Source organism: Herpailurus yagouaroundi, unplaced genomic scaffold, assembly GCF_014898765.1.
Source record: "Herpailurus yagouaroundi ecotype Mexico unplaced genomic scaffold, PumYag 139, whole genome shotgun sequence".
Taxonomy (NCBI): Eukaryota; Metazoa; Chordata; class Mammalia; order Carnivora; family Felidae; genus Herpailurus; species Herpailurus yagouaroundi.
This window is the reverse complement of record NW_024412394.1, coordinates 48,687,704-48,711,844: the sequence shown is the minus strand read 5'-3', so window position 1 is coordinate 48,711,844 and position 24,141 is coordinate 48,687,704. Positions and strand designations below refer to the sequence as shown.

At 43.4% G+C, this 24,141-nt stretch overlaps 1 protein-coding gene across 1 annotated transcript in view; it reads left to right on the top strand.

The window, feature by feature from the left end:
* Nucleotides 1–9,168: 9,168 nt before the first annotated feature.
* Nucleotides 9,169–24,141, top strand: part of GABRR1 (gamma-aminobutyric acid type A receptor subunit rho1) — a 29,143-nt gene continuing 14,170 nt past the window's right edge. Inside the window, exon 1 of the mRNA XM_040474153.1 lies at nucleotides 9,169–9,664. Coding sequence (XP_040330087.1) covers nucleotides 9,543–9,664 — 122 coding nt within the window. The 5' untranslated portion in view covers nucleotides 9,169–9,542. The remainder of the gene's footprint in view (nucleotides 9,665–24,141) is intronic.

Below are 24,141 nucleotides of genomic sequence, written 5' to 3'. Positions count from 1 at the left end.
AATAGTCAGACATTAAAAATTGCACAACTGTTACATCCTTCTTTGCTGCTGCTGAGTTCAGTTTAAGCCTGTTGTTTATTTTATGGTAAAATTAAATTACATTCTTTTCTTCAAGTGTTGAGCAGTTCCAAACGTGGCTTCTTAGTCAAAGAATCCATTCTTACTGTGGCCAAAAAGCCTCTCTTTGGTTCAAATGAATCATTTCCCCTAATTAGCAGGGAAGAATCCGGAACTAATTAACTAAAAGATCTGAGATGTCTTCTAAATGCTTTGGGCAACATGTTAAATAAAAAAACTGTGTGACAGGGGCACCTGGGTGGCTCAGTGGATTAAGTGTCTGACTTTGGCTCAGGTCATGATCTCACAGCTCTTGGGTTCGAGCCCTGTGTCGGACTCTGTGCTGACAGCTCAGAGCCTGGAGCCTGCTTCGGATTCTGTGTCTCCCTCTCTCTGCACCTCTTCCGTTCACACTCTGTCTCTCTCTCAAAAATAAATAAACACTGGGGCGCCTGGGTGGTGCAGTCGTTTAAGCGTCCGACTTCAGCCGGGTCACGATCTCGCGGTCCGTGAGTTCGAGCCCCGCGTCGGGCTCTGGGCTGATGGCTCAGAGCCTGGAGCCTGTTTCCGATTCTGTGTCTCCCTCTCTCTCTCTCTGCCCCTCCCCTGTTCATGCTCTGTCTCTCTCTGTCCCAAAAATAAATAAACGTTGAAAAAAAAAAAATAAAAAAAAAAAACACTAAAAAAAATTTAAAAAAGAAGAAGACTATGTGACAAATAATATCATTTTGCAGACCAGCCATTTCAGGAAGGGGGAGGGGTTAGAGTCAATGGAAAAGCACAGGCTCTGGGATCAAAAGTACAAGTTTTCCTGTTTACTACCCACATGTCCTGGGAGAAATAACTTAATGTCTTGGGGCCTCAGGTTTCTTGTGGATGAAGTAGAAGTAGTACTCCTGTGCCTGCTTCCAGGGCTGGTTCTCGGGGCTAAATGGAACCCTGGATATAACAGTGTTTTGTAAATGCCACAGGACCACTCAATAGCAAACTGCAATTATTCAGCAATTGGGTTGGTTTGGGGACAATGAAAGAAGTCCTTGTGTTTTGCATTTAGCTCTCAGACCACATCATGCCACTGAGGGAGCCTCACATCAACACCCTGCTTAAATCCCAGCTACCCCACGAAGGGCTCCAAACGGTCACTGGGGCTTTAGGAATAGATTGACCTCACAGTATTTCCTTTTTTCTCCACAGCGACTCCCCTGGAACTGTGACAAGCATATCAAACTCCACCAACAAGAAACTAGGGGACATTTTATGAAGTTATACTTGAACCTAGAAGCCTCTGTGTTTCAGTTAAAGACAGACTTGGAAATGATAAAAAGGTGCCTTAACAATTTTAACATGATTCCAGCAGAGGGAGACAGGGCTGCACTGACTCCACACAGGATCAGTGATGTAATTGATAGATTGACATCACAAACAGCCTTTCTTCCTTCCTTCTTTCCTTCCTAATCAGATGACTGTAGTCATAATTAAAAAGAAAATTTTTAATGTTTATTTATTTTGAGAGAGAGAGAGCAAGCAGGGGAGGGGCGGAGAGAGAGGGAGAGAGACAATCCCAAGCAGACTCTATGCTATAAGAGCAGAGCCCCATGTGGGTCTGGATCTCACGAACCATGAGATCATGACCTGAGCTGGTATCAAGACTCGGGTGCTTTACTGACTGAGCCATCCAGGCGCCCCTGTAGTCATAATTTAAATATCACTAGGTGGAGAAAATATATGGCTGAAGGCCCTTATGAATTCAGCTGTACTTGCAAAACACTTCTAAAATGGGTTCGCATTTGATCGATCATAGAAGCCACTAAGGTGGTTGGAAACAGCAGCAAAGGCAGGTCGTGCATTAGTCTTCACAGTGCACAGACTTCACACCTGTGGTGAGTACCACTGGTGGCTGAGCCAGCTTTCACCCTGTTTTCCTCCTTCCTGAGTCACAGTTCCAGTTTCGTTCAAGCATCTGCTCCATTTCCAATCCAGAGGTGGATCCTGATTATTCCAACTCAATCAGATCACATTTTCCCCAGTGAAGGTAACTGGTCCAGCGACGGACTTATGACCTTACTTGGCCCAGTCAAACTTAAGGGAAGGGTTTCTCTTCCACGCTCTGGGAAGAGGTGTTCTCTCTTTCTCTCCCACTGGATATGAATAAGGAAACTTACTGCCGTTGGCAGCCATATTGCAACCATGAGTAAGGAAACAGAAAACACATAAAAGAATGAAAGAAGGAAAGAACCTGAATTGTTGTTTTTTAAGAACCTGAGTTTTTGATGACACCACTAAATCAAACAAACCTGCAGCCTGGATTTCTTGTTTTGTGAGATAATACGTTCCTTTTTAAGCCTGCTTGAGTCAAGCCTCTATTTTTTGCAGATATAGTATCTGTATAGATTGATGGACTCCCTTGGCTTTTGCCAAAGTCACCCAGTAGTCTTCAGTCCATTGGGTGGACTGAAATAGTGGTTGAGGACCACTACTTTTAATTTTTTATCTTTTTTAAAAATTCCAGTATAGTTAACATACAGTGTTATATTAGTTTCAGGTGCACAATGTTGTGATTCAACAATTCTATACATTACTCAGTGCTCACCATGATAAATGCACTCCTTAATCTCCATCACCGAATTCGCCCATCCCTCCAACTCCCCTCTGGTAACCATCAGTTTGTACTCTGTAGTTAAGATTCGTTTCTTGAGAGGCACTACTTTTGACTACTTTTTAAACGATCTATTGCTTTTCTACAGGTCACTTGTTGAAAAGGTTGTTGCAAATTATTTCAGTGATATCATTCTTTTCATTGACATAGCACTTTATAGGTACTTATTATTTATTGCTAGTCCTAGATGGATCTGTGGCTTAGAAGGATTATTCCAAATGAGAGATTGCAGTACAGCAAGTCAAAACATATCCAAAGTCACCCAAGATGTGAAAATACTGAAAATACTCTGTATGTCATAAGTGCTCTTCTCATTACTAGTTTTAGTCTGATGGAGGGAAAAATTCAAGTCATCTAAAATGGCAAACCATGATATTTAAAAAAATAGGAATTGTTAGTGCTGCCTTCCTTCATTCTCTGTTTCAAGGGTAGGAGACTATATACGTATTTTTCTTACTGATTCTGTTGCTAGTTGATGTTCATAACTTCTAATAAAATTAAACTAAAAATTACATTTTAAAAACTCACTTGTGGCTCCTACTGGAAAGAACTTGCCAAAACAGGAAGTAGGGGTTGTCTCATAAGAAGGAGACCGAGTGCCCAACCTCCCAAGGATTTTGGCCAAATGTCTGAGAGATTGTTCAGAGAATCACCAGATAAGCATTCATGAAACATGTATTTGTCTAAGCATTCATGAAAAATTTCTTTTTTGACCATAATTATGAGAAATAAAGAATCAAAAAGGAATGTAATTTTTCAACCAACAGTGTACAAAGTCTTGTGCTGGGTGCTGCTGTGATGAAAAGATGAATAAGATACAGTTAATGACATTTTATATTGCCCTTAGAGAAAGAAGGCTAGTACAGTGTATGTGAAATAAGTAGCCAACCATTTTAGGCAGTAGATAATTAAATGTTAACCTGGAGCTAACCTTGGAGGACCTGGGTGGCTCAGTTGGTTACGTGTCTGACTTTGGCTCAGGTCATGATCTCACAGTTTGTGAGTTGGAGCCCCACGTTGGGCTCTGTGCTGACAGCTCGGAGCCTGGAGCCTGCTTCGGATTCTGTGTTTCGCTTTCTCTCTGCCCCTCTCCCACTCATACTCTGTCTCTGTCTCTCTCTCTCTCTCAAAAATAAACATTTAAGAAAATGCCGTTTGCAGTACAGAATAAGTGATACCAGTACACAGAGAGAGAACTTAAGATGAGTTATTGTGATCAGGAGAGGTTATTTTATAAAAACGATGAGCTACATAGGATGGGTTTGGATGAACTTTCAAGGTGAGAGAAAAATATTTTTTGTTTCAAACATTGTTGAACATTTTCCTATCAATACATGAGTATCTGAAATTGTTTCCTATATTTTGAAATGCTTCAGAATTAAACTTAGAAAAAATTTAAATGTATTTATGTATTTTCTTCCTTAGGAAATAAAAGCATTGGGCATTTAATATGTTCATTATTCATTCACTAAATATTTATTGAGCACCTCCTGTGAGCCAGCTAAGATTCTAAATGATGAGCAAAAGAGATATGCCTCATTGATGACTGAAATCTTGTTCAGGGAGATAACAGTAAATGAGTAATTAGAAAAGGGAAAGAACAGATATGAAATCTGTTTATCACAGGAGCCACTAGGGCATCTCTTATCTCAGATTTCCCTCCTGGCAAACTTCAGTCCAAAGCTGGGAAACCACATTTAGACACTGAGCTCAGAGTCAGAGCAAAATTGGTGTGCATGTAGAGAATGTTCTGGAGTGAGTAACTTGGAAATAGTTCATGAAGGCCCAGGGCCATTGTCTTGGAGCAACCAGGAGTGTGGTGTCTGAAGTTGACCCTCTTGGTCAGTGAGTGCCTTGGGCATGGAGTGTTGGGCTGGTTCTGAGGGCCAGAGGCAAGGAGACACTTGAAGAGCTTAGAAGAAGCAATGAGAAAGCAAACTAGCCTCAACTACTGCCTGTTCCTTTCTCCACTGAAGGAATTACTACCCTGGAGTTCTTGCATTGATGTAGAGAAGGCCATGATAATTGAGGAATAAAAAAAGAAATTAGAAAGAGAGATTGTCATGCTAAATAAAGGAAAAGGAGGATTTGGTCAAAAACAGTGGTTTTTAAAATTGGTCTGGAAATACTATACTTGAGTCGGTCAGTGTGGGTCCTTGATAAGCCTTGGATTATGATTTCTAACCCCTCTACCTTCCTGAATCTGGATGTTAGCCCCAACTGGTGCTCTTAGACCACATATGCTCTTTATAAACCCCTCTTATGTCCTTGTCTTGAAAAAATGTCATGGATATTCTCTGCAATAGAGTCACATGGTGTTGATGGGAGAAAAAACATTTATTAAGAACACTTATAAGTAGGGTGGCACCTAGGTGGCTCATTCGGATAAGCATCCCATTCTTAATCTCAACTTAGGTCTTGATCTCATGGTTATGAGTTCAAGCCCCACCATGGGCTCCACACTGGGTGTGAAACCTACTTAAAAATAATAAATAAATAAATAAATAAATAAATAAATAAACAAACACCTATAAGTAGGGAAGTAGCAAAGTGCACATGACTTTTTGAGCCCTCATGATCCCCCCAAGAAGGGTGCTTGGGCTGGGTATGGTTGGCTAGGTCCAAATACAGAAAGGGCTCTAAGACAGGGTTCCTCCCCTTAGGGCTCTGCCATTGGAGCTTTCTGGTGGGGAAGTGGCCTAATTGGGAAGGCTGGGCATCTAGATTCAGCCCGTCCTTCCATTGAGCTAACTCAGACCTGCTGAGCTGGCTCTCTGCTAAGCTACTGAGAGAAGATTGGAAATGCATATTTGAGGCCATCTGGATTAGCTCTCTTTGGTTATGCCCAGGGTCCTCCAAACAAGAAAGAAATGCATTTTCCAAAATGAGCATCAAAGAGCCATTTGATGGTCCCTTCAATGACTTCTCAACCTGGAGATTTTTATGTACTCAGCCCCAGAATCTTTTTTCTTTGCCACTTTGGCTTTTCAGGTCAGCGACTCCCCACCAATGATCTAATCATGCTTGGCTTGCATTGACTTCTGGAGACATCACATATTCTGCCTTTATTTCTATATGTTGAATTATTTTCAACATCTATTTATTGAGTGCTGTTAAGGGATAATTTATATAAAAAGATCTAATCACAACTTTCATATAACTATGACACATGTCAAAGTTTTTATTTAACTCATTAATTGGTTAGAGGACCAATAAGATATTACAACTGGTACATTTGAGGATTTGATTTATAGAGATTTGTATTCTCTACTGGAAAAAAGGAATAGTTTGCATAGTTATGGGCAGAAAAAATATATTACTGTCAGTTTTCTACATGTTAATGTCTACTGTTATGGCGCTGTAAAATAACCTGGTCAAAGACAATCAAAGGCCACATCGTTATAGAATGAGGAGGGTCCATTGGACAAAGCTTTGCATTCTATTGTAAGGACATGCAATAATCTCTTTCGACCATTTCAATATCTGACAGCTTTTCCTGACAGACTTCCTTCCCCCTGTGATCATACATAATTTCAAAGATTATTCTTGGTCACCAAAAAAAGCTGGTCACTTTAGGTTTGGCTGATTACTTAAAATAGGGGCATCAAGATTGTTGATTGATCAGAGAGGCCTCTTTCAGCTTGCTTTGCAAAATCTAGGGTAATACAGCACCAAATGGTACCAAGTTAACTCCTACCTACAAGTTATCATAAGGAATCTTAGACTGGACTTTGAAAAGCATGTCTTATTTGTTGTCCCAAGATCCTCCACCAGCCTTTAGCTGCAGTACCTTTGGGCAAGTTCCTCTCTTCCTGAGGTTTTGAAAACTACCCCAATGGCTTACCTTTGAAATGACCTTTCTTACTACCTAAAAAGGGTGGTCCAGGCCAGTTTTCCTCAGAGGACTTTGCAGACGTTGACTCCATAATTACAGCCTAATTTTGTGCTTTATTTTTTAAATTAATTTATTTTTAAAAGATTTTATTTTTAAGTAGTCTCTACACCCAACATGAGGCTTTAACTCACAAGCCCGAGATCAAGAGTCACGCACTACCCACTGAGCCAGGCAGGTGCCCCCAAACTTTGTTCTTTAAAATGGCTTGTCACATCTAGTCAACTGAGTATGACGATGACAATATTTCAGGCAAGGCCTTGATTGCACAATGGAGTCTTTTAGTTATATTCTGGCAAAAAGGAGGACAGATTCTTATGGAACATATGTAAATAACTGTATTGAAAAGTAAAGAGACTAGGTAAGTTTCTGAATTCCAAGGAGGGTAATTGACTGTTGGTGAGAATCATATATCATTTTTAAATGTCTCATTTTAGTTTACAACAGCAGAATTTACAAAATTATTGTGAATAGCATAGAGCATAAAAAGAAAAAGAAAAGGCTTCTTTACACATCCAGTAAATAGAGCATTAAAGCAAATCAACAATATTCCAAATAACCTCAATAAAATTTCCTGCAGCAATTGGTTCAATCTTATATAATTAATTCTCATTCTGATGGATGTCGGGTTAGCAGTTTCATGAAACTGTCTGCTTTTCAACTATAAAGAGGCCTGGAAATCCCAACTAACCTCTGCTAAAATTCTCTGAAAATTATCCAAGCCATGTCAGCCAAGATTTGAAGAGTCAGTAGTTTGAAGGACCTTGTGCTGTCTTCTTCCATGAGATTCTGAGACTGCTTTTCTTTGATGAAGACACAAACTCTGGCCAGTTGATTATAGCGGTCTTTTGAACAAAAAAAAGAAAAGAAAAACTATGATGTTTACAAAATTCAGCTGAAGAGGCATGCTTCAGGCGGTTGAGTGTCTGACTCTTGATTTTGGCTCAGGTCAAAATCAGTTTGTGAGTTTGAGAGTTTGAGAGTTTGAGCCTAGCATGGGCTCTGAACCAAAAGTGCAGAGCCTGCTTGGGATTCTCTCCCTCTCTCTACCCCTTCCCTGCTCTCTCTCGCTCTCTCTCTTTCTCTCTCAAAATAAATAAACAATAAAAGAAATTCAACTGAGTACATTTTGAAGATCTTATTCATTCATGATCTGATTCCTGAATCAGGCAACATCTAATCTAGTAGCTAGGAAAGAGCTCTGAGGAGTTCTATAAAATGAGAGATTTGTAGAAGCAGAAGTGCAGTGTAGGTGGGCGACAAAGAAGTTATACTTGACAAAAAAGTGGACTGGTTAGGGGCGCCTGGGTGGCTCAGTTGGTTAAGTGGCGACTTCGGCTCGGGTCATGCTCTCGTGGTCCGTGAGTTTGAGCGATCCATGAGTTTGAGCCCCATGTCGGGCTCTGTACTGACAGTTCGGAGCCTGGAGCCTGCTTGTGATTCTGTGTCTCCCTCTCTCTCTGTTCCTCTCCTGCTCACACTCTGTCTCTCTCAAAAAATAAATAGACATTAAAAAAAATTTTTTTTGGGGGGGGGGCACCTGGGTGGTGCAGTCAGTTAAGCGTCTGACTTCAGCCAGGTCACGATCTTGCGGTCCGTGAGTTCGAGCCCCGCGTCGGGCTCTGGGCTGATGGCTCAGAGCCTGGAGCCTGTTTCCGATTCTGTGTCTCCCTCTCTCTCTGCCCCTCCCCCGTTCATGCTCTGTCTCTCTCTGTCCCAAAAATAAATAAACGTTGAAAAAAAAATTTAAAAAAAAAATTTTTTTTTTAAGTGGACTGGTTATTGCAAGGTTGCTTTTTTTTTAAGGGATGACAAGGGTCTGTCAGGTAGATTACCTAACTAGTGCTAATTAGGCGATTCCTGATTGACTGATTTAAGATTCCATTTCTGGGGACTCCTGGGTGGCACAGTTGGTTAAGTGTCAGACTCTTGACTTCAGCTCAGGTAATGATCTCACAGTTCCTGAGTTCGAACCCTACATTGGGCTCTGCACGAGCAGTGCAGAGCCTGCTTGGGATTCTCTCTCTCCCTCTCTCTGCCCCTCCCCTGCTCATGTGCTCACTGTCTCTCTCTCCCTCTTTCTCAAAATAAACAAAACTTAAAAAAAAAAAAAAGATTCCATTTCTGGAAGAGCTGAAAGTAAGTCTTGATTTGGTGACATGGAGCTTAGCCTAAGTGACTCCATTTTGGGCCCGTTGTTTTTAACAATAGATAACACAGACTTAATGGCTACTGTTAATTTATTTCTGGTATTTTTTTTAATGTGAAAAGTCTAGAGAAGTTCATAATACAAATAATACAGCTGACAAGAAAATTTAGTTCTTTCTGTGCAAATGAAGACAAAAAAGCCTCTTCCCCACTAGCCCTCCCAACCTCAGCCATATAGAAAACCTGCCCAGGTAGGAAGCCCAGAGGTTCTGTGGATTCAGTATAGGAAGGAGTGGGGGCGGGGCGCTGTACAAATCCAGCCTTCAGCTAAAGCAAATAATAATGGCCGGAAGCTTAAAATAGATCCAGGGAGGAGCTCATTAACTTGGCATAGGAAGTGGTTCAGCACCTCTGGCATTTCTCATTTTGGAAATTGCTTTGGTCCGTTTTCCTTCTATTCACTGGACCAGAAAATACAGACCTTTACTAACATACTCACCACATCTGATGATGAACTAATTTAGACTGGTCGAAATAATTGTTCGACAGGAACACAGGGCTTCAACCTCAGTTCAGAAAATCCCTGACATCTGACGTAGGAGGATTTATAGGTTTAGTGGAAATTGCTTTCTCCTGCTCTCCAGATTGCATACTGTGGGTTGATTTTTTTTTTTTTTATGAGTAAACATCCTTGTAATAATGAACAGACCAATAATGTCTTAAGAGACAAAAAGAACATCCTTTTCCTTTTTGCTGTTTCTTGAGAGAACCATTTGGATTTGGAAACCCATGGTGGCTGTCCAGAATATGAAAGTTGGCATCTTCCTGTTGTGGTGGGGATGGGTTTTGGCCACTGAAAGCAGAGTGCATTGGCGAAGAAGAGAAATACACGAGATGTCTAAGAAGGGCAGGTGAGTGGACTTTTAGGGATAGAGCTAATGGTATTGTTCCAGAATCATTTCCATAATACTGTGTTTTATGTGGATGCCTTTCCCCACTTTTCCCTTTGTTCTCCTGCTTTCTATCTTTTAGGAAGTTAGAATTATGTTGTTGTTTTTTAATGATGCTAGATTAGATATAGTGCTACCGTTGCATATTCTTAAATCTCTTATGAATTGTCCTGAGTGAAAGATAGACTCTGGGAAAAAAGAATATATGTATGTTTTTTAAAAAATTAAAGGCATTTATTTGATGTCTGCAACCTAGGTGGAAACAAGTATGCAAATTCCATGGGACCTCTAACTAGTGAAAATGATTCTGTTAGTTCTAATTATTTCTGTTAGATTTGTGGGTCCTTTTTAACATCTTTTAAAAGAAAACAAGGCAGCTTTCTTCAAGCTGTCTGGCTAGGTGGATCACTGGATCATCCCCTACCAGTAAGCGGAAAGGGTGCAAGGATGGACCTGCCTGCAGACCGGACCCTTGCTCGATGCCAACGGTATGTGCCACCCTGGCTGAAGTGGTGTCCGAGCGGCATCTGAGGCAGAAACAGACACCCTCTGACACTCGGCCTCTCAGGCAGCTCTGATGAGGGTGCTAGTGATTAAGTGCACACTTGCACACCTGCTTGCCCGACATTTATCAATAAAATAGCCCATTTGGAGAAAACCTAATCCAGCTCTCTTTACTGATGAGGAAATAGAGGCAGTAAGGGCATCTTGACTCTCAGTTTCTTTATCGGCATTGGGTCCAAATTAAGCTTCAGGGCTCCTTATCTCTGGATGTAAATACAAATAGAGGTCAGAAATATCAATTTATGTGAAAGGAAATCCAGCTTTCTAGCGTTCAGGGCTAATGAGAGAGCTGGGTATCTAGCTCCTCCATGTCCCCCTCCTGGGTCTTGAGAGCCTCCCTACCCCCCACAGGCTTCCGAACAGCCAGCTATGGCTCACAGCACTTGTTTCAGGATATTTTAGCAACATCGCAAAGCTAGGCGCTGAAATATCCGGGGATCGCGGTAAATCCTGGACGCTGAGGGGGACTGCTGTGTACAAGCCATATGCCCTGGTTCTGTCAGAGTCAGGAGTTGCTTGGACAGACAGTGGAATTTGTGGAGCGCTACAGCCATAGAGATTATCTGAACCAAATGTGCTCATGAGGATTAAAAGCAACAACAGCAACAAACCCTATTGGTTGTCGTCAAAAACTTCTCAGCCTCTCTCCTAAACCAGAGTTGGAGTGGCGACCAGTTGGTAAATACCAATGATGAAGAGAAGTCCCAGAGAGTGAAACAGATTTTCTTTAAAAAAATTTTTTGCTTGGGGCGCCTGGGTGGCGCAGTCGGTTAAGCGTCCGACGTCAGCCAGGTCACGATCTCGCGGTCCGTGAGTTCGAGCCCCGCGTCGGGCTCTGGGCTGATGGCTCAGAGCCTGGAGCCTGTTTCCGATTCTGTGTCTCCCTCTCTCTCTGCCCCTCCCCCGTTCATGCTCTGTCTCTCTCTGTCCCAAAAATAAATAAACGTTGAAAAAAAAATTTAAAAAAAATTTTTGCTTAAAAGAACTTTTTTTTATTATGAAAGTTATACATGACCATTATTTAACATTTTAAAAAATGGGAAAAATGTTTTAGAAACACACAAAAACCACCCGTAATCCCTAAGCTCAGAAGTTTATGGGTGTTAATGTTAACATTTTTGTGCATTTTCTTTCAATCTTTTATTATTTTTTTTCTAAGCATGTCCTGGGTATTGACTAGTTTGGGATTATTCTATATGTCCAGTTTTGTAAACTCATTATATTTATATGGTTTTGTCTGCATGTTTACTTATTTAATGTCTACATAATTATCACTTGAGTGACTGCATTATAATGCAAAATGTACCACCATTTAAGTATTATAAATATTATACATGAATATCTTTGTATATGAGAATAGTTGTTTACATACATGTTTATTTTTAAGTGAGCTCTATCCTCAACATAAGGGTTGAACTCAAGACCCTGGGCTAGTCACATGCTCTACTGACTGAGCCAGCCAGGTGCCCCTACATATGTGATTTTTTAATTAGAATAGACTCCTAGAAGTGGCACAAGAACCTTAAATCTCCAAATATATTTGGCCGAACTGTTTTCCAGATTGGTGGATCCAATTTATATATCCACCAACCAGATTAAGTTTTAATGTGCCTAAATTTTTATTATTTTATTTATTAACAATTTTTTTAATGTTTATTTTTGAGAGAGAGAGAGAGAGAGAGAGAGAGAGAGAGAGAGACAGTGCAAGCAGGGAAGGGGCAGAGAGGGAGATGCAGAATCCAAAGCAGGATCCAGGCTCTGAGCTGTCAGCACAGAGCCCGACGTGGGACTCGAACTCACGAACTGTGAGATCATGACCTGAGCCGAAGTCAGACACTTAACCGACTGAGCCACCCAGGTACCCATATGTAACTTAAATTTTTAAAGGGATCACTTAATTTCATCCAGAATCTAAACTCATAAGATGCTAGTAGTTTGTATCCAGGCTTCTTTTCGTAATTTATCCTAATGGAATGGGAAGCAAGATGAACACACTCACAGAACAGGGTGAGGCAAGTGCGGTGTCTATGGTGCAAAATTGAAGGAGGCGCTTGCATGATCCTGAGAGTGCCTCCTTAGGTTATTTTCTCACTTGCCTCACTGTAGTCTCCACCCTGGCAAATTATTCAAGTGTTTTTCCCCTCCGAGATCTCCATGGGAGGCACATCCAGGTGGAGTTCCTTTCACAGATCCATGCTTGGTAAACATCAGAATGTCAGGGCATTGAGCAATGTTTCCAGGATGAATCAATAGTTATTGTTTCTCTCTCCTCCCTGGAGGAATGGAGGCATAACCTGTCTACACCGCAGGCCCTGGGACAAATGCCAGCTCTTGCTCTGGGAGGGCAAACTGATCTACCAGAAGCCGGAAGTACTGTTACTATACTTGCTTTGCTATGCTAAAGAATTCAAGTTGATTCTGAAGGTAAAGAGGGTCCAAGTTGCTTCAGCGGACTTCCATTTTTGGAGAGATCACACTGGTAGCAGTATGGTGGGAGGCCAGAAAGAGTGCTAGAGGGGAGACAGAGAAAGTAATCCAGAGTCTATGCCTTAGCCCAGGTGAGGGATGCTGAAAGCCGGGAGTAGGACATTTGTGGAAAGAACAGGACTAGGGGAGATGGATTTGAGAGCTTTAAGGGGCTAGAATTGTCAGAATTAGCTTGGGTGGAAGACTAGTAGGTATTTGGATTGTGTGACTGGGTAGAGGGTGGTGCCAGGGAAAGGAAACAGGAGGAGGGGCGGATTTGGGAGGAAAGAGGTATTCTGTACGAGCATGTGGACGTGGATGTGCCTTCACAAGATGCTAAGAGATAGCTGTCCAGTTGGAGGCTATAGGTCCACAGCTCCGGAGGGAAATCAAGCTTGGGGATGTAGATTTAACAGGAGTCCTCACAGGAGGTGGTAGGTGAGGAAACCCAAAGACACCATGTTGCATGAAGTGAGAATAGGATCAAGGACAGAACCTTAGGGAAGAGCAACATTTAAGGAGAGGACAGAGGAAGGAGCCTTGGTGAAGGACACTGGAAATGAGGGACCAAAGAAGTGGGCACATGATTGGAGTAGAGGGGTGTCAAAGAGACCAAGACAGCCATTTATTCAAGAGTTGTCAGATGCTTGTTATGGGCCCAACACCACAGTGGGCAATGAGTGCTTCATCGGTGACTAAATCGGACACAGGTTTTGCCCTCAAGAGGCTTACACACCAGAGAGGCATTCCGGCAAAGTGTTAAGTTTCCAGAAGAGGGGAGTGAACAATAGGGTCAGATCACACAAAAACACAGCAGCCAAGAGCCACTGACGACGTCAGAGAAGAGAAGAGCAGGGCGGTGGGTTGAAGAGCGGGGAGAAGATGGGGCGGGTAGAGGAAACTCGTACAAGCAACTCAGCTGTGCCCAGAAAGGCTGCGACTGGTGAGGTTGACAGGCGAGAGCTTTCAGGCCAGAAGAGACCCAGCGGGTTCACGTGATGAAGCAAGGAAGCCAGGGGAAAGGTGGTGATGAGGCAAGAGCCATTTGCTCTCAAACCCCTGTCCTGACAAAGCACAAGCCACTTAATTACGAACTGGGTCTCTGATTGCCCAGAGTGTCTTGGAATTTGGTTTTCTCCTGAGTAAGTGGTGTCCACTCTTCATCTTGTCCCCCAATTCTCCAGATGGTTTGCTCGAACTTTTGACTCTCTTTGTGCTCCTGGTTCTGTCCTGTTATTACCTTTCGCTCAGTCTTAATTGTTTTCTGAGGCCTGTGCTCAGGCTGCTCCCATCTCATGACGCCCTCCTTCCCTTTCCTCTCTCTCCTGCTCATTTCTTTTCTTGCTCCTATGCTTACCAGAGACGTCACTTTCTTGGAGGAGCCTTCCTGGCCCTCCTCCACCCCTGCCTCTCAGTCTCAACTGGGCGACTTACTTGGGAGTTTCCACAGCCCAGTCTGTACCATGTCAGAGGACTAATCTCTCAGCATTAGCACTTCCTCCTCATCTGCCTCGGCTTCTAGACGATGAGCTCCTTGAGGGCTGTGTTAGTCTGCTCAGGCTACCATAATGAATTACCACAGACTGGGTGGCTTAAACAATAGACAGTTATTTTTCTCACAGGTCTGGAGGTTAGATATCCATAGTCAAGGTGCCAGCAAATTCGGTTTCTAGTGAAAGCTCTCTTCCTGGCTTATAGACAACCACCTTCTTGCTCTGTCCTTACATGGTCTTTCTTCTGTGTTTGCCAGCAGGGGCAGAGGGGGCATCTCTGGTGTCTTCCTCTTCTTGTAAGGACGTGAGTCCTATTGGATCACAGCCCCATTACTATGATCTCATTGAACTGTAATTACTTCCCTATAGGCCCTATCTCCAAATATATTCACACTGGGAGTTAGGGTTTTAACATATGGATGGGGGGGGGGGGGGTCACAGTCCAGTTCATAACAAGGACTCCACTAGCACCTTTATCTTTGTCTCCCTAAGTTCAAGTACAATATCGGATACATGATAGATACTCAAGAAGTGTTAAGCATGAATAAATGAGTTCTGATTTTTGCTATTCCTGTACTTTATTCGCCCCACAAATATGTACTCAGTACATTATGCTTTGGGTACTGTGCCCAGGGCTTGGTGGAGGCAATGGTGGTCCCTTGAGATGCTGAGTTTAGTGGAGGTGACAGACATTTAATCAAATAATTTTTACAGAATGTCAGAATTTCAAGGACCTTAGAAATCCCTTCATTTTAAAGATCAGAAGAGAAAAGCCCCCCGATGTACAATGCCTGTGGCAGGGTCGTGAAAAATCCCTTCAGAATTCCACATCCCTCTTTTCTCATGTCCAGTGCCCTCCTCTCACCATCATAAAGTGAGAACAGGACATTACATTTACAGATGTAAGGTTTAGGTTGAACTATATGAAAATGTTTTTCTAGGTCAAAACCAGTTGAATGTCAGCCGTTTTATGTGGTTCAAACATTTTCTGGCTTAATCTTTATAGCAATCTTGTAAAGTTAGTATTATTTCCCCATTTTATGGAAAATTGAGGCACAGAAAGATCAAGTAACTTGCCCAAGGTTTACAGCTAGTTTGTGGCTACCCTGAGATTCACACTGAAGTCTGACTGGTGACAAATCTGAGTTCCTTCCCATACTATAAGCTGCCTCACTTCAAACAAGTGATTGTGACTTATAATTACTATGACATCAAGTCCCCTTGTGGGCCTTTACTATTCACTCTTCTAGGCCTGGTCCTGCTCCACTTCCAGGTGAGAGGGCGAGATGTGGGGTAAGTGGACAAGTTCACTTAGTCACTTCACTTATCAAAATGCATTGCAAGCTGGCTCCTTGACAAACATACCCTTTATTTGGATGCTTATTTTGGTCTTGGTTTTTTTATTTTTAAAATAGTTTTTTTTTTTTAAATTTTAGAGAGAGAAAGAGAGTGTGAAGTGCAGGGGAGAGGGACAGAGGGAGAGAAGAGAGAATCTTAAATGGGCTCTACCTCAGCAAGGAGCCTGATGTGGGACTCGATCCCACAACCCTGGGATCATAACCTAAGCCAAAATCAAGAGTTGGACACTCAACCTACTGAGCCACCCAGGGAACCCTTGGTTTTGTTTTTGTAAAAGCTGATATATTTAATTAGTGATGGGAATTCCACTCAAAAGACGTTTATTGAGAGCCTAAAGTGTTCAAAGGCATGTAGGTACATGGTGGATAGTATATGATCAGTAAACAAAGTTTGCTTATAAAGGGGGTAACATTGGAAATAGAGACAGATCTCTCCAAGGTCAAAAGTGGTATCCAGAAAGTAGCTGAAGAACTTTAATAAATGGGAAAAATACAACCTGAGAATTCTGATAAAGAGAATAGGCAGAAAATAAATCAAAGCTTTAAATTAAAAGAAAGCAATCCAGTGTCTTCAAATGGGAAGGCATAGGAAATTTATGTTGGGACGTATGTAGAAGATAAAAGAGATGATCTAGGTCAAGATTTTACCAGAGACGCAGGGTGACAAGCATGTTCTTGCTGTGCCCTGTCACTGAGGGTGATAGCAGCCCAGGCCTGTGTGCCAAGGAGCTGCCAGGTTGGTGGGAACAGGAGTCTGTCATGGTGACAAGAAGAAGGCTTGATCAGATGACCTTGAGCTAGGACTCTGAGACAAGATCAGAAGGCAAATGAAATTGGGCTGGTCCACCCACACCAGACACAATCCCTGCTGTCTTTTGGTTCCAGGAAGCTCAGGTCTCCCACAGGTGTGCAGACCTTAGGTGTCCATGAGTATACACATCCTGTATTAGTCAGGGTTGTCCAGAGAAATAGAACCAGTAGGATGCATGTAATATGTATCTGTCTATCTGTATATATGGTATTACATAGATATATTGTGTGATGTACTGAAATATATACGTATGTATGGAGGGAGAGGTGGGGAGGAGGATTTATTCCTTTGAAAGAATTGGCTCATGTGGTTGTGGGGGCTACCGAGTCTGAAACTTACGGGGCAGATAGCACTCCAGAAATTCAGCGGCAGATGATGTTGCATCTTGAGTCTGAAGACAGTCTGGAGGCAGAATTCCCTCTTCCTCAGCGGACTCAGCATTTTCGCTTAAGGCCTTCATCTGATAGGATGAGACCCACCCACACCATGAAGAGCAACCTGCTTTGCTGAAAGTCTGCTGATGTAAATGTTAATCACATGTTTAAAAATACCTCACCCGGGGCGCCTGGGTGGCGCAGTCGGTTGGGCGTCCGACTTCAGCCAGGTCACGATCTCGCGGTCTGGGAGTTCGAGCCCCGCGTCGGGCTCTGGGCTGATGGCTCGGAGCCTGGATCCTGTTTCCGATTCTGTGTCTCCCTCTCTCTCTGCCTCTCCCCCGTTCATGCTCTGTCTCTCTCTGTCCCAAAAATAAATAAACGTTGAAAAAAAAAATTAAAAAAAAAAATACCTCACTGTAACATCCGGGCTTGTATTTAACCAAAAACTGGGTACCATGGCCTAGCAAAGTTGACGTATAAAATTACCCATCACACATTCTTAGAGGTTGTGGTTTGAAAAGCAGATTATCGGTTACTTACCCAAAATTCCACTTAATAAGAAATCAAAAGAAATGAACTATTTATACCCAAGGAAAAATACAGAATACTTATTCACTACGTGGAAAAATGCACAGCCTCTATAGCAATTCAAGAAATGTAATATAAATAACATTAGGGTAACATCCTTATTAGATAAATAAAAGTTAAATGCACACGGACACACACACTCACATATACCCTGTGCTGGGGGGTCTCCGAGGAAGCCAAAATCATATTTGTGGGGCTCTGCCAGTGGACTGACCCTTTCCACATTGCCATCCACCCATAGGGCTAGAGCTATAAAGTGCCTTTAGTACCATAGGGATGATGCCTTCTGGAACAGACTTGAAAGGTCTCCAAGCTCCCCCATGACCCAACCCCCTGTTTCGCAGCAGAGGAAACAGAAACTGATAGCAGAAACGTGTGGTGTTCTGTCAACAGCCAGAAAAGCTGGGGCTTGAGACCGTGTGCTGGCAGGTATCCTCCCTGCTAGGTCAATGCCTCAGAGAGCAATGTGTACAAAATATCATAGCAGGGTTCCTGGGTGGCTCGGTTGGGTAAGCATCTGTCTTCGGCTCAGGTCATGATCTTCCAGGTCGTGGGTTCGAGCTCCATGTAGGGCTCTGTGCTGACGCTTGGAGCCTGGAACCTGCTTCAGATTCTGTGTCTCCCTCTCTCTCTGCCCCTCCCCTGCTCATGCTCCGTCTCTCTCTGTCTCCCCAAAATAAATAAATGTTTAAAAACTTTTTTTACTTAAAAAAACAAAACAAAACATATCCTAGCAGCCTTACTCATGGTGGGCACACTGGAAAGCAGCCCCGTGTTCAGTCTCAGGTAAGCAGCAGAGCAAACTTGGCTGGTCTGGCCCATGTCTCCTCCCCAACCTCCCTTCTACCTCCACACAGGCCTCCTTGCTGCTCCTGGGGCACACTGTGCAGCCCCACTTCATGGCCTCTGTCCACTCTTTTCTGGCATCGGGAGGTTGCTTTCTCATCTTCTTCAGGCCTCTGCTTGATTGTCACTTTCAGGCAAAGGTTCGCTGGCCATCCATGTAAAACAGCCAGCTAAGTGCCCACTCCCAAGCCCTTACCCTACTTACCATCATAGCTCTGAACTTATGTTCCCTTAAGGTAAGGTGGAACCCTGGCTGTGCCCGTGGTGATTTCCTTTGAAGTTTTGGCTTGGGCAGGCACAGTTACAGGCAACCCCGAGAATCCATCACCAAAGCCCCTCAGCTAGATGGGGCAGTGGTGGCAAGACTGGCTCCAAACGATAAGAAGGCTCGGCTTTGGGACTTGGAGCTGCCACATAGTCACTCCATGACTTTAGACAAGTCACTTGACATCCTCGAGTCTGTTTCTTCTGTCGAGTGGAGTCAATTATGTCTGTCACCTCAGGGTCATTGTAAGGACTGTGTGAGCCAAACTATGGGAAAGTGCTTCGGATGTTGTAAAGCTCAGGAAACCCCTGAAGACCCTGGGCCCCACCTATGCCATATTGTCATGGGCACGGATAAAAAGCTCCTGTGCAGACTGTCATTCTACCTGGACCCCCTTAGGGCTCGTCTCTGCTTTGAGGACAGTTACGCTACGCACATCACCCAGTGACACTCCCCGGATCTGCCAAATGGAGGCCCCACCCAGGGAAAGGAGATCAGTTTAGGGTTTAGGATGTCTTGCTCTGTCTGAGCTCTCACTGGTTTCACACCATTGACGTAGTGGGACACAGCAATGTTCCTAAGTTGTCTTTGTAATCAAAGTTCTAGCACATGGCCAGGAGACAACCTGGAGCTTAACTTCCACAGTTTTCATGATACCCTTTGTTCTTTGTGACTATCAAGAAACATTTTCCCATCTTCAGTTTTCTGGCCTCTCTCTTATTTTCCAGATTTTCTCTGCTGCATAATCCTTAAGTTTCCCAAGCTGTAGTACATCTGGGTCTGTAGGCTTGCGTTCCATTAAAAAAGCTAGAACAGTAAGTGGTTCTCAATATTGGCAGAGGAGGTTTGAAAGCTACTGATGCTGGGTCCCACCCCTGGTGTGCGGTGTGGCTTGGGAAGTTTCAAGTTCTTCGGGTGACCCCAAAGTGCATTCATACTGAGATACCCTGAGTTAGATGATCTCATGCCAGCATTTTCACCATGCTGGGCAGCAACGATTTCTTTTTACTGCTCCCTTCCCAATGCGAAGGCCAGTCTCTCTGATGGAGATTGGATTCTATTAGCAGACTCCCGGCCTGACCCTTACCGTTTGTTAACATTGCTGCCTACCCACCAAGCAGTGTATTTCCCTCTGCTGACTCTTCTGGCTCAGAATACTTTAGGGAAAGCTCCTTGCCTTTAGCACCTTTCTTGAGTCTCACCTCGTTTAAGCCTTGGCTTCCTTGGCACATTTCTCGCAGGTCCATTCAACTCTTTAGGATACACCTTTAGGTTTATGTTTCTCCTTTTATATTTTGTACGTGTTTTTGTGAAATCTGATTTCTTCACACGGCCAGGAGCTGGGGCTACAGAGATGTACGAGAGAGATCCCACCCTGATAAAGCTCACGGTGAAGTGCGTGAAGTGGTCAGAAGGCCCCTGGCCACACAGGCTGCTGCCCATTCTAATAAGGCATGTGAAGAAGAGAAGTGTTGGTTTGGGCGGGTAGGATGGAAACCTAGGAATTCTTCCAGGAAGAGGTAATACTTGATCTGGGAACACAAGGCATTGTCTAGGTAAGGAGTATGAAGAATGGAGGCAAGGGACTTCCAGACAGATGGGACAGCAGGAGCAAAGGCATAGAGGTGTAACCAGCAACTGTGGGGGACAGAAGTGGGGGGAGCCGAGGCGGAGAAAGAGCCTTTATGTACACGTGGCTATTACACATGCCACGAAAACAAGAGTGTTTCCATTAGCTAGTTGAAAGGATTCCTTCCTTGTCAAAATTAAGTTCTCTATCTTCTCAGAGGTGACCTCATCAGCAAAGTGAAGTATAACTTATCAGGTGCTCTGCTCTTAGCCAAATGAGGGAGACGTCCAGCAGACCCCTTGCTCATCATGGATTCCCAACCCTGCTCTACCTAACCTCTGAGAGAGTTCTGAGATGTGCTTTGCGAAAACACCATCCACACACGAGCTGACTAGGAACTATAAGAAGGAAATGTCAGGATGTACCATAGGTCAGAACTTTTCATTCTGTCCAAAAGGATAGGATGAACATGGGTGTTCAAAAAATGTACAGCCCAAAACTTTACTGCCCCCAAAGCTGTTTCAAATGTTATCCTATATCATCATAACTTGGGACATGTCTGTGCTTTCTCCATAACTTCCCCGAGGCTCATTCAATAAATGTGTGGGCATCGATTTTGCGCTGAGTCCATGCTAGCTCTTATGCGAGGGAAAGATAAGCTTAGACCTTTTACATCTAACCCAAATTCCAGGCAATCAGAGCCAAATCTTCCAACAAGACACTGTACTGACCTTACTTCCAACCCTTGGAGCCAGACCCTCTGGATTTGACTCCTGGATCCATCACTTTAGCAAGTTACTGAGACCCTCTGAGTGTCTTAGTTTCCTCATGTATAAAATGGGAATAATGATAAAGCCTACCTCAAGGTTATGAGGACTAACCCTAGATAATACATGTAATGTAAGTTAGCATAGTACCTGGCAGATAGTAAGTACTCAAGCACTGTTGGTTATTCCTATTATTTTCTGTGTGTCATACTTTGTTTCAAGATTAATAATCAGGGGTGCCTGGCTGGCTCAGTCAGTAGAGTGTGTGACTGTTGATCTGGAGGTTGTGAATTCAAGCCCCACATTGGATGTGGAGCCTACTTTTAAAAAAATGAATAATCATACTACTGGCTGGTAAAAAGATGCCAATGTCATGTAGAAGATTTCATGATATATTGCAACTTGAGTTTAAAAGCAAGTTACAGTATCTCCTCTTTTTCTCTCTTTCTCCTTTCAAAGGATGAGGGTATATACAGATGGCAAAGATTATTTCTTTCTTTTATTTATTTATTATTCATTGTTGAGAAAAAGAGAGAGTGTAAGCAGTGGAAGGGCAGAGAGAGAGGGGAGTTTCAAGCAGGTTCCACGCTGTCGACACAGAACCCAATGTGGGGCTCGAACTCATGAAACTGTGGGATCATGACCTGACCATGACCTCTCAAAATCAGGAGTCCAATACTTAACTGATGAGCCACCCAGGCACCCTGGCAAAGATTATTTTTGAATGGTTTTTATTTTCTCCTTTATTTTATAATTTTTAAAACATGGGCACATAAGGGAAAAAATGTTATTTAAAAATATTAAACATCAATGCAAAAGACTTTAAGAATCTTGTTTATCAGTCTTTTCTAGGCTAGAATCTAGGCTTCACGATGGGAAAGGCAGTGGCGTCTCAGAGCCCAGTTCTGTTTCAGGCTGGCCCAAAGCCAAAGAAAGAACTGGGTCGAGCTCAATTTCCATTCTGAGCCCTTCTTTCAGTTCCTCCTGCTTCCCTTTTCAGATGCCCATCTAGGGGGCCATTTCCTTCTTTCAATTAACATGCGTTGAGAGCCCACAGGAACCCAGCACTGTACAAGGTGCTAAAGATAAGACTCTGCCTTTGGTGGCCTGTGGTCTCATCCTGTCCCTGCCGACCATCACTTGTGATGGCCTGTAGCCCAAGGAGCAGCCCTCCCTCCAATCTTAGCTTTTCCCTATGCCTGGGACCCACTCTTGGGACCCACTCCTGCCGACCTCCTGCCTCTGTTCCACTTTGCTACAGATGACATAATCCCTATGCATCAGTCCCGATGTGTGTGCATCATTCGAGTCCTGGCAGAAAACAGCAGTGCACTCAAAAGGGCTTAAACAATAATTGAACAAAGGGACTACTCGCAGAGCTGTGGCCAAGGTTCAGGGAACCAACCAGGACTAGGAACAGAAGGAAGCCATGACTACCCACAGGCCTGGAGGGGAAATAGTATTATTGGAAATTATTGAAGATACTGTGATTATCTGTAATTACAGAGCAACACAGACATTGCTAGTCCCTGGCATTGAGGCAGGAAGAGATTGAGGAACAAATGCCCTGCTCTGTCATCTCCTGCCAGTGCCCATGTGGCTGAATCCACAAGCCAGACGGCAAGGATGCCCAAGTGATACAGTCCACCTGGCAATGTGTTACTCTCTGTAGTAACGGTTTCGTGGTAGATTCAAGTAAAGAGTGGCATCAATTTCTGATCTGCCCAAGGGGGAGAGATTTACCTTCTGGTAAACCGAGGGGGGAGAGGTTTTTAAGTCAGATCTCCTCAGACCAGTCTAAGTAATTAATCCTCCAAATCCCTGCTCCTGTGAGTACTGGGAAAATGCTCAGCAAAAGGCTAAATTAATGCAGTGAAGCGTCATAGTTTTGTTTTTTTCGTTCATATTTTATTCTGACAATATTGGCAGTAGATCTGAAGGGTGAGGAGTACTTTGTTGATTTGAGTACCTAGACTGTCTCTAGCATGCCTTTGTTTTTAATGTTCATCGTACACAGAGACAGAAGCACACAAAGATGCCGGCAGATAAGTCAAGCATGGCCATCAACACATGCACACCATTCTAAAGAGGTCTCTTCCTCACACGTCACCTGTGGTGATTTTCAGAAGCAGTCCCCACCCCTGGTCCATTTGCTGGAGGCAGAAGGTGGGGGACCAGAGGAAAGGAAAACTGGAAAGGAAAAATGGCGGGGCTCCTGGCTTCAGCTGGGTGAGAGAGAGGATGAGGGAGGCGACGGGGACCAGCTTTCCTCCTCTCGAAGTCCCTAGCTTCTTCCTCCCTTACATCCATAAGCAGCGTAGCTTGGTCCTGGTTCACTAGTTCAAATTCTTTCCCCGAAGTGCTTCCTTTGCGGTGAGCACATTAATTCCCTTACTTTGGAAGGAAACTTCCTTACCAGCTCAGTAACGACAGTGACTCCTTCCATTTGTGTACCTTTTAGAGTTTGAAGAGTACTTGCACGCACATTATCTCATTTATTCCTCACACCCCTTGTCAGGTCACAGAGCTTACCTTCTATCAGTTAAGGAACTGAGTCTCAGGAAACAAGTTGCCTAAAGGCACCACGCAGACAGCGTCAGAGTGAAGGTCAGAGCCCTGTTTTTCTGTCTCCCCGCCACATTTTTTCTCCCCACAATGATGAAGGTTTCTTCAGGAAAGAAGATGGCAAAGGACTTAAAGGTGGACATAGTTAAAAAGGAGGAAACCATATATATTGAGAATAAGATGAGCCAGGGCAGTGGCTCTTAAAGTGTTGTCTCCAGATCAGGGACATCAGGGGCATCCGGGAGCTTCTTAGAGGTGCAAATTCTTGAGCCTCAGCCCAGACGTACTGAATCAGAAACATCAGAAGAAAAGGGAGTTTCAGGAACCTAGGTTTGAAGAAGCCCTCCAAGAGATACTGATGCATGCCACAGTTTGGGAACCACTGCATCCAGGGGAAAGGTGTGTGTGATGGCACCCTGAAGAGAACACATGACTGGTGTTAGCATAAGGAGGAGCAGGGAAGGTAGTCAGTTATTTCTGTGGATTCCAGAGATGGTGTTGATGGCTGGATGAAGACTATTCAAGGCCATTGAAGCATTGCCTATAATAGCAGAAAACTAGAAACAATTCAAATATCTACCAATTGAGGACGGTCATGTGAATTACAGTGCATCCATGTAATGGATGCTATGTAGTACAAAACAGAACAAGAGGCTTGGGATAATTAGAAATGGAAAAAAATCCAAAGAATAGTTAAATAAAGAAAAAAAGAAAAAGTAGGAGAGTTTATATGTTAACTTTGGGTTTTAAAAAGGGGAGAACTAGGGG